At 39.7% G+C, this 10663-nt stretch overlaps 1 protein-coding gene across 5 annotated transcripts in view; it reads right to left on the reverse strand.

Annotated features, from left to right (window-relative positions):
* Positions 1-10435, reverse strand: part of Adhfe1 (alcohol dehydrogenase iron containing 1) — a 28675-nt gene extending 18240 nt beyond the window's left edge. For 2 of the 5 annotated variants that reach the window (XM_033760647.1, XM_033760658.1), the window contains exons 1-7: positions 10404-10435; positions 8641-8687; positions 6445-6498; positions 6120-6274; positions 5682-5878; positions 3930-4007; positions 2518-2623 (exon numbers count right to left, since the gene is read on the reverse strand). In XM_033760647.1, coding sequence (XP_033616538.1) covers positions 2518-2623; positions 3930-4007; positions 5682-5878; positions 6120-6274; positions 6445-6498 — 590 coding nt within the window. In that variant the 5' untranslated portion in view covers positions 8641-8687; positions 10404-10435. Of the gene's footprint in view, positions 1-2517; positions 2624-3929; positions 4008-5681; positions 5879-6119; positions 6275-6444; positions 6499-8640; positions 8688-10234; positions 10345-10403 lie in introns of those variants that run through there. The other 3 variants (XM_033760650.1, XM_033760654.1, XM_033760657.1) reach the window with 3 other exon arrangements.
* Between the last annotated feature and the right edge of the window lie 228 nt (positions 10436-10663).

Here is a 10663-nt window from a genome sequence, read left to right on the forward strand (position 1 = left end):
GAAGACAGATATGTTTAACTGGATCCCAGGATATATATAGGCATATTACTTATTTTCCTGCTACTAGGACAAAATGTCTGACACCTGCAACTTAAAGGAAGAGAGATTTATTTTGGCTCATGGTTTCAGTGTCCATGGTCAGCTGGTTCAAAGGCAGAAATAGGATGGCAGAAGGGCACGGCAGAGGAAAAGGTGCTCAATCCCTGGCAGGCAGAAAGGAGAAGTTGGGCACAAGAATACACTCTTCCAGGTTATGCCCTGCGTGAACTGCCTCCAACCAGGCCCTACCCCCTCACGGCACACTCAGCTGCTACTAAACTCATTAGTGGGTGAATCAGCTCATGAGTACAGTGCTTCTGTAATCCAGTCACCATCCAAACACATGAGAATCTGGGGGGGCATTTTAGATCTAAACCATAATAACATGTAACAAAACATCACATGGTAATCCCAGATCAAAATGTATAATTTTTGTGTTTCATGTATCAACTGAAAAATTAATTTTAAAAACTACATATGGCCCATTTCCCATTCTTCTTCTTCTTTTTTTTTTTTTTTGGTACCAGGGAACTTGGGAACTTGCAAGGCAGGCAGTGGCACCACTGAGCTACCCTGGACCTGTAAATAAATTTTTATGATGCTGAGTTATTAAATATTTGAACTATGAAAAAAGGACTGATTTAAAAAATGCTTCTTTGTAGAAGAGATTGGCTATTTTATAGTAGCACTGATCAAATACCACATTACTAAAGGAGGGTCATAGTTACAGAGACTTCTATTGAGTATCATTCAGTGAGTTAGAACACATATTTTGGGGTCATACTTTAATTCTTGGCTGGAAAAAAAATCTGCTGTTTTTCTTATGTGCTCCAATCTCAGGGTTAGCTATTTTTAAAAACTAGGCTTAAGAACTGCTTCCACTGCCTGGCCTTCCAAGGAGTCTAGCTCCTCACCTCAGAAGATTAAACCGCACAGATCAGTGATGGACTGGAACATAATGTAACATGAGCTATAGTTTGCATGAATTATAATTTTCAGTCTTTGGAGGAGCATATCAGAAACAGAGAACTATCTCCTGAACAAAGCATTAGAAATTTTTAAAAAGCCAGTTGGTAGATGGATGAAAAGGGAGGAGGGCAAGCATCAGCAAGGGATTCATCAGAAGGTGGACATCCCCATGGAATTGAAAATGTCTCCTCAAAACAGAAAAAGAGTGAGCCCTAGGGATGTTCAAGGACCTACAGAGCATGGTCTTCAGGTAATAGGTGTGGAAGCCCCTGAAAGATGTGTGAGGTGGACAAATGTGCATGTTCCTATGTGTGTGATGGTCATATTACAATCTGGAAGCTTGTTGAAGCCACAAGAGAGGACAGAAGAAGGGACTATGGGGTGGAATCAGGGAAGCCAATGAGCTGACTACTACAATGATTCAGGCAAGAGTTGGGGAAGACTTGAACCAAGGTAGAAATAATAAACTTGAGAAGATGGAGAAGACACATGAGAGTGCCAAAATGAAACAAGCTATTCTGTATAATAGGCACTAATGAGAGAGAGAGAGAGAGAGAGAGAGAGAGAGAGAGGAGCAGAATAAGGACAAGATACTGAGTCCCACTACTTGCTGAGCTAGTGGACTCAGGGGAAGTGGGGTCATCAAGAGAAGTACCACATTTCATCAAATTTAAGATGCCATGCATTATAAGATACATCATTTTAAAATTGTACTGCCAAGGATAAAGAAAATACTACCATCTATAGATTTTAAGATATGTCCTGTCTTCAGAGATGTAAAAATGTACATGCAAATGGATGAAGTAGAGTGGCCTGGGACATACGGGGTATGAAGTTCCCATAGGTCTTGCTCGAGGCCACTGGAACTAATGGACTGGAGGTCAGAAGTGAGGTCTGCAATAGAAATACAGTTGGGAGCCACTGGCACATTGCAACCAAAGCCAATGGAGCTTACAGTGAGACTCCAAGCAAGTCACTAAACATCTGAACTCTAGTTTTATTTTTGTATTTATGAAGCTGACATATTGCACAGTGCTGTAGGGAAGTAATGATGTGTGTCAAGTACTGACACAGTGCCTATATCTAGGCTGAGATTTTGGAGATACAAGCTCCCTTCCCTACATCCTCTGAGGTACAGCCTTAGGCCTTCCCTAGTTTGTGTGGCCATAAAGCCAGGTGGTGTGGTCCTGAGACATCACATGTCACCTTAAGTTGTTCCTTTATCAGTGAGCCTGTAGCTATGGGCAAGGGTAGGGTGGTCCATTTCAAATAGCAGGTTTGTTTGTAGCTCACACCAGGCTGCACCCAACCACCAGCCTTTACAGCCTTTTTAGTTGTAAAATATTGTCTTCTAGGAAAGAGGTTAATCACAGCCAGTGCAGAGCATGTTGTGGGACATTAATCAGTGAAGGTTTATCAGTGTCTATCACTGGACACTTGGGCAGTCAAATATTTTCCATAGACCTGGTACTGAAAAAGTCCCTCCAGGTGGCACAGGTACTTACTTACCAAAGCACATCAAAACCACAGTTGGCAACCACCTGGCCAGGCATGTGGAGGGTGTGCAGAGGATCAACTAGTCCCAGTGTGGGTTTGATGGCTCGCGAAGCAATACCTAAAACATAAGAATTTTTCAGTAGATGTTAATGTGATGGGCACCATTTTTAAAACATTAAATATTTTAAAGATAATAATTTACCCTAAAATACACACACACACACACACACACACACACACACACACACACACCACAACACGAGAAAAGATTCATTCTCATGTAGGGAGGCAGCAAGGAGCAATGGAAGATGTGAAGTCAGAACTCTGGATCTTTCAGTGGTGTGCAGAAGCTGTTCCTACAAGAGCCAAGTACACATATCTCTTCCCAACTCCTAAAAGAGTGACACCATGGGCCAGGATGGAAGCATTTATACCACAGACACTGGTGGACACTGCAGGCAGGTCTTATCTGTTTTTTATTATTACATTCATCTGGCCCTTGCTCTGCAACTTATTTTTTGTTTTTGGGCTAGTCAATTAGTCTCTCTAAGTTCTCTGTAAAATAATAACATGGGGCTCCATCCCTCCCAGAGTTCTTGTAGGTGTTTTGTTTTGGGTAAGAAGGTTGAAACTCAGGCAGGACCTTGCGCTTGTGAGGCAGGTGGTGGCACCACTGAGCTAAATCCCTGATCCTCAGAGTTGTAGGGATCACATGAGATAATACTATCTAAGTCTTTTTAAATTAAATTGAAATGCTGGTTACTATTTAACAATGTCAAAAATAAAATAATTAAAAAGAAGTTAGCCTTAGTTTGTTATTGAATATCAATTTATTTTGCTGCAAAGGCCTGGAATCCTGGAAACAAGATAGGAAAGGGACATTCCTACCACATTAGCCAAGAGTCAGTGGCAGACACAGAAAATTGGTTAAAAAGACTAAGAAAGCAGAACAGAGGTGACCTGGAATGGGGCTGGAAGGATTGGCTAACATGGTGCATGGTGCAACTTTCTGGAGTGACTGAAATATTTAATATCTTGACTGGGGTAGTAGTAACGTGGGCATATACATTTGTCAAAACTTATCAAGTCAGACTCTTAAATGTGTGCATTTTATTGTATAAGAAGCACATCTCAATAAAACTGATTTAAAAAATAAGTTGTCAAAGAAAGGGAGCACCCACTGATCACTGATATATAGCCACTATCAAGAGCAGAGGAATGGTCAATTAAAATTCATGGCATTTCAATATGATTTTGTAGGTAATTCTCAGAAGTTTATTAGACTATCTTTATATGAAGATGCGTACATTCATATATATTTTCATTAACTCTACAACTGCTTGATTTCTAAGTAATAGGATTCAAGAAAAGGGGTTGAAAGGTAAGAGAGAGAATATTTTAAAAATTAAGGGCAAAGTTCTTACCAGTTTTGACTTTCAAGTGTTCATAGTCAAAAATGGCAACTCCAGTAGTTTCACTCCCAGTTCCTGAGGTAGTTGGGACTTGAATAAAAGAAAATTAATTTTAATAAGGCATCTAAATAAAGGTCAGTGGATATATTCAATTCAACCTTAGAGATAAGAAACAGAGAAGGAAGCTTTGCTCACCCTATTGCTTGCCTGAAATCTGTATCGACAGAACATGCATGTAAGCCTAACTTGTATGATATGTGTTTGCATTAGTATGCATGATGCCTGGAGAAGCATTAACAGGTGAGTATGAGGCATATATCTGTATTACCAGGTATATATGTTTAACATGCTTGTTGGTATATTCATGAATGCACATGCATGTTTAACACGTATCATGCCTGTATCTGCTGCATGAATGTACATGCAATTAATAAGTGTAGTGTCTGTGTCTATATTAGCATGAATGCATATGTACCATGTTCATATGGCTTCTGTAATCCATATTAACAGGTGTGCGTGATGTCCATATTGGCATTAACATGCATGCATAATACGTTTTTTATGCTGTTTATATCTGTATAGTGTATACTTAATACATGTTTTCTGAGTCTACAATGACATGGGAGTGTGTTGAATATGTTACTTTTGCATCTGCACTAACATACACGATGTCTGCAGCTATTAACAGGCATGTATGTTAATCACATGCGTATGATGTCTCCGTCTATACTAACAGCAATGAGCTCTGGGAACCTCAGCCTCCTTTAGTTCCAGAGCTCGTGGAGCTGCAGTTAGGTATTCAAATGTAGGCTGCTTGGTAAGAACACATATCTGCTGTCTCTGAAAGACATCTTTATTCCCTCTTGGCAGCAAGCATAGGAATGCTCTGCCTTTGCTGGCTCTGTGGTTTTGTAGTTCTGTCATTTCTAAACTTTACTAATCATCCCTCTGTGTGATACTGACATAATTTTACCAGACCCCAATTATGCTGCTCCCTGCTGATTTTCACATCAAAGCAGTTCATCTGCCACCAATGAATTTGTGTCTCATTACAGGACCACTCAAAATAGGAGCAGGAGAGGGGGAGAATGGAAGACAAAACTTATACTGAGGGTATTTCTCAGTTACTAGTTAATATATTTTAGCTACAAAACTTTAAATAGAAATATGCTAGCAGCCATTAAAACAGAAGAGGAAAAAAAGGACTGGAAACTCCCAAGGTCCCTTATTGAACGCATAAGCTATTTTGACATGGGTTTGTGTGTCTCTGTCCTGGGCAGCCACGGAGCAGATGTCATCCAGAATGATGAGGCCATGCTGGCAACATGTCCCAGGGAGAAGACAAAGCCTGAGGTCAGCTGAAGAGACATTATGTGAGAGAAAGGGTTGAGTCATTGAAAAATAACAGCAAATGTTCTCCTTAAAGTGCATGGTGGCTGTCAAAATGGGACAAAACAGATGGGTTTGGAGGACAGGCCTGCCACTACAGGGATCTAGTCAAATGTCAGCAGGGACCTTCCCCTCCCCACAGTGACTCTGCAGCCTAAATCTGCAAACTTCCTCCCCCGACCCAAATTGACTCTCTGTGCAACAACAAAGATCAGAAGTTTAAAATTAACGAATTGTTTATTCTGATCTCCAAAAATAGCACTGATTCATAATAAACAAATCAGAAAGTTTCAGAAACATAGGCTCTAAAATCAATAGCTGGTATCTTTTGTAATTTTGCTAATTACAAAATGAAACAAAACAAGCAATCTTTACTTGCGATCAAAGGCTTAAGAGGCTCAGACACCGGCTTTCCCTTCCCAATGGGGGCATTAACATAATCAAGGAACTCAGACTTAGGGCTGGATGCGTATAGATTAGCAGCTTTACAGGTGTCCATGGTGGAGCCACCACCCACAGCAACATAGGCATCGAAAACTCCCTTTTTGGCAAAGTCAATGGCATCCATGAAGCTTGGAAAAGAGAAAATAAAAACCATTATGTTACATTTTTTTTTTTTTTTTTGGAACCAGGGATTGAACTTGGGTCCTTGTGCTTGCAAGGCAGACCACCGAACTGCTGAGCTAAATACCCAGCCCATATGCTACATTTTTTATAAACAAATTGTCATACCATTAAATAAGGCTTAGGGCAAGTTTTCAACAAGTGATATGTGTTGGCTTCTGCTTAAAGGAAATAATGATACACAAGTACCTTGCGTCTGTTGGTTCCACTCTTACATTATCATAAACTTGAAAACTGATGCCATTCTTCACAAGGGAATCCATAACTACTTTTACAGGAGGGAGCTGGGAGAGGTTCTTGTCTGTCATCAGGCAAACATTTTTAGCCCCCATGTTTTGGAGATCCTAAAAAAAATTCATAAATTGGGTTTGACTGAACTAGAATTGTAATAGACCCTATGGGCAAACTTAACATTATACATCTTTAAAATAAAAGACTTGGTTCTTGTCTGCTAGCACTTGTTTCATGGGATCCACAACATTTATAGGAGACCATACACGTCTCAAATACTTGCCATGCCTACTTCCTTTGTAACTCCTGCTCCATACCTAATATTTGAAACAGCCATCTGAAAAGAAGGGAAAAGACTTAGGTATAAGACGTATTCGAGAACTGGCTACACATTTCCAAAAGTCTGAAATGGTCCCTCACTGTTGAGAGAATAGGTCTCCCAGGTCATCCACCATCTGGTCTCACAATTTAAGTAAGCCTTGCTCCAGTCCAATGGAAATATTTATTTATCATTTTCCCCAAACATCATAAATTCTCAGCTGTTCCTGCAGCTTCATATGCTTGTCTTCTCCCATCTCCATACCTAAGTTAGCTCTCAATTACTTTCCAGTTTAAATATTACTATCTCCTCCACGTATTTTTTCCACTCCATCCCTCTGTCCATCCATCCACCTTTGCATGCATGCCTGCATCCATTTGTATTCAACTATTCTCCCACTCGTCCACTGCTACTAAGTGCTGGCTATATTCCAGGCACCATAGCAGGATCTGGTAGCACAACTATGAATAAGAAAACATGGCTTCATACATTTTACACATGAAAGAATGGGTGATGGGTCCTACTTTTATGTGAAGAAACATTTTGTTTGATCCATGTTTAAATCTTTTCTTCTTTTTTAAAAATTTTAGTTAGAAAAATCCAATCAGACCACTTAGACTTGTATGTCTCTTAACCTGGCAATATTAGGTCTGCATTTTAAAAAATTTTTTGTTTGTTTGTTTTTGAGACAGGGTCTCACTATGTAGTTGAGACTGACCTGGAACTCACTATGTAGCATAGGCTGGTCTCGAACTAACAGCGATCCTCCTGCCTCAGCCTTTCGAGTGCTGGTATTACAGGCATGCACCACCACACCAGGCTTTTTTTTTTGTTTTGTTTTTTGAGACAGGGTCTCACTATGTAGTTCAGACTGCTTTGGAACTCACTGTGTAGCCCAAACTGGTCTTGAACTTGCAGCCTCAGCCTCCCGTCTCATCCTCCCGAGTGTGGGGATTACAGGCGTACACCACCACACCTGGCTAGGACTGCATTTTTATGCGGCAGCAATCATGGCGGGTGGAGTGAAGGCCCCACCTTAATTTGGGGCCTGTGCTCAGTGAGTCCTTGGTGACATTTCAATTTATGACCTTGGACTAAAAGGAGTCAGGAATTTCAATGAATAATTACAAATAATTATATAATTACAGTGTAATAAAAATACACCAGAATAGGCCAGGTGTGGTGGCACATGCCTGTAATCCCAGCACTCGGGAGGCTGAGGCAGGAGGATCGCTGTGAGTTCGAAATCAGCCTGGGCTACACAGCGAGTTCCAGGTCAGTTTCAACTACATAGTGAGATCCTGTCTCAAAAATACACACACAGAAAAACCAAAAAACAAAACAAACCCCCCCCCGAAACCCAGAATTAATAATTCTTTTATTCTTGTTTCAGTAGATTACTTTGACTTCTTTTGGCATTGATATTTACAAAAATTTAATTTAGAGGGACAGGAATGTTGGCACATGCCTGTAAGCCCAGCACTCTGAGGGCTGAGTGCTGAGGATTTCTGCAAGTTTGAGACCAGCCTGGGCTTTATACTGAGTTGAAAGCCAGCTGAACTCCATAAAGTATGACCAAAAAATTAGCAAACAAGGGCTGGGGATTTAGTTTAGTGGTTCTGCCCCTGACTCACAAGCACAGGGTCCTGAGTTCGATCCCTGGTACCAAAAATAAATAAAAGAATAAACAAAGAAACAAATAAATAAAATGAATGTAGCAAAAATAAACAAACAAAAAAAACAAAACAAAAAGACAACACAGAATGCACAATTTGGAGAATGTATGAAGCTGGGAATTTTTGTTTTGTTTTGTTTTTTGAGACAGGGTCTCACTATGTAGTTGAGACTGAGCTGGAACTCACTATGTAGCCCAGGCTGGTCTCAAACTCACATTGATCCTCCTGCCTCAGCCTCCTAAGTGCTGGGATTTCAGGAGTGCGCCACCATACCCGGCAGAAATTGGGAATTTTTAATGGCTGTATAGATGAAAGCTGTTAAATATTTCTTGGCTCAGAAGATTTATATTCCATTACCCTTACAAGATATTTTGTTAAATAGGACCTAATCACACAGAGATTATGGAACATTAAATAACAGATCTCAAAAGAAGTTTTCCCCCCAGGCCATTCATAAACGATAAAATGGATGGATAAAATCTACCTCGAAGGCATAATCTGTTGTTTTCCCAGAAGGTGAAAGTCCAGGAGCTGGAAATGTAGAAATTAGCATCAGAGTAGGCCTCAAAAATAAAGCATCAATATTATTCTTTCAATAGTAAAATCTAGCAGCGAACATAAACATTACCCTTATCTAAAAATATTCAAGCTTGATAATAGTACATAAGTTTAAGTCAATAATTTCATTTTAAAATAAAATGTCTAACTTTCTGCTGATTTTGAGGAAATAGAGTGATTTAAAATATTTCTTGCATTAAGATTAAAAAACAGGGCTGGGATATAACTCAGTAGTTGGGTTCTTGTATGACACGTGCAAGGTTCTGGGTTCTGTCTTCTGTACAGCTCCCCCCGCAATTTTTTTTTTTTTTTGGAAACTATAATGTTAAACAAATCCTCTAGAGTCTAGAATTGAGATATCGTTTGGGCACAACTACTAGCAAATTCTTTGGAGTCCTGCTTATACTTTTAATAGCACCTGCGTAATTTGTTTGAATTGATTTTTTTCTACAGAAGTAATTTATCACACAGTAAGATCTTTGCATTTTGTAATTTATACATATAAAGAAAATCATGCCTCTACCTTGTTGATGGTGGTTAGTGACTAGGAGGCTTGTCCTGAGGGATGAGCCACTCCTTGAGCAGGAAAAGGCCTGGGTTATATTGTCTCTGTTCTACTCCTCACCAGGCTTCTCTGTAGGCTTCTTGCTTAGCATCCTGCATGCTCAGCAACCCTACCCCCTTCCCCTTCCTTGTCTCGGTGTGAGATTTGACCTTTTCTTCCTGAGGCAAACATCATTTTTTGTTTTTGTTTTTGTTTTTTGAGACAGGGTCTCCCTATGTAGTTCAGACTGACCTGGAACTCACTATGTATCCCAGGCTGGTCTTGAACTCACAGCAATCCTCCTGTCTCAGCCTTCTGAGTGCTGGGATTATAGGCGTGTAATCCCACCACGCCCGGCTTCATTTTTTGTGATAGTAACTCATGTGATACTGTGAGGACATGCTAAAGCTACTACGAGCTTCCTGATTGTGGACAATAGTGTTTGGTAAGGATTAATACATTGGTGAGAGCTGAAATCTTTTGTCATTACTTTTAATTGCTGAGTCACCAAATGTTTCCTGATTGTGGACAATAGTGTTTGGTAAGGATTAATACATTGGTGAGAGCTGAAATCTTTTGAAATCTTTTTACTTTATTCCCTCCTTCTTTTTTGTACCTGGGATTGAACTCAGGACTTTGCGCTTCCTAGGCAGGCGTAGGAACCACTAAGCTAAATCCCCTGCCATCCATAAATGTTATTTTAAAAATGGATACAAACAAGTGTTTCTTCTGGGAGCAAGGAAGAATGTTTCCTTCTAGGAACTACCTGTTCTTTAGCCTTTTGCTTTTAGTGATGTCTTAGAACCTTCCTACACCCTGATTAGTTTTGTTTGATAAACCTAGACATTCCTAAAATCCTGTCGGTGCATCTTTTTAGGTATGGCAAATATTCTATTCAAAACAGAAAAGCATATAAATAGTACTAAGTATATATCTGATCCAAACACTTAATCAGTGTCATATAATCAGCACTCACTTTGGGTAGCTGGAGCTATATACAACCAATTTCATAGTGAAAAGGCAGCAATATTGTCATCAACTTTCATAGGCCTTCATTTTCTTCTTTTACACTTTGCCCAACTATATTAGAAATGTCAATCGTAGAATCCAAATTGTGGCTAGAGTAAAAACTCAAAATGCATTACCTTGGGAGTAAGTGTGAGAATGAGTTGGGCACTGGCATCTAGAGAAAAGAAAAAAGGAAAATGTGAAGTGAAAATGGAAACTAAAAAATGGTAAGTCTTAAAGCATTTTAGTCTCAGACTATCAAACTATATAGTTATATTGGCAGACATTTTACAATAGAAAGATCCCCTGAAGTCACAAAGGACAAGAGTCCATTCTACCCTCTCCAAAATCTTTCCAGCCCTGTAGGATCATTCTTTGGACCTATTAAAAGCCTGTG

The sequence above is a fragment of the Fukomys damarensis genome, unplaced genomic scaffold (genome assembly GCF_012274545.1).
Source record: "Fukomys damarensis isolate Sample0158 unplaced genomic scaffold, DMR_v1.0_HiC HiC_scaffold_5, whole genome shotgun sequence".
Classification (NCBI taxonomy): domain Eukaryota; kingdom Metazoa; phylum Chordata; class Mammalia; order Rodentia; family Bathyergidae; genus Fukomys; species Fukomys damarensis.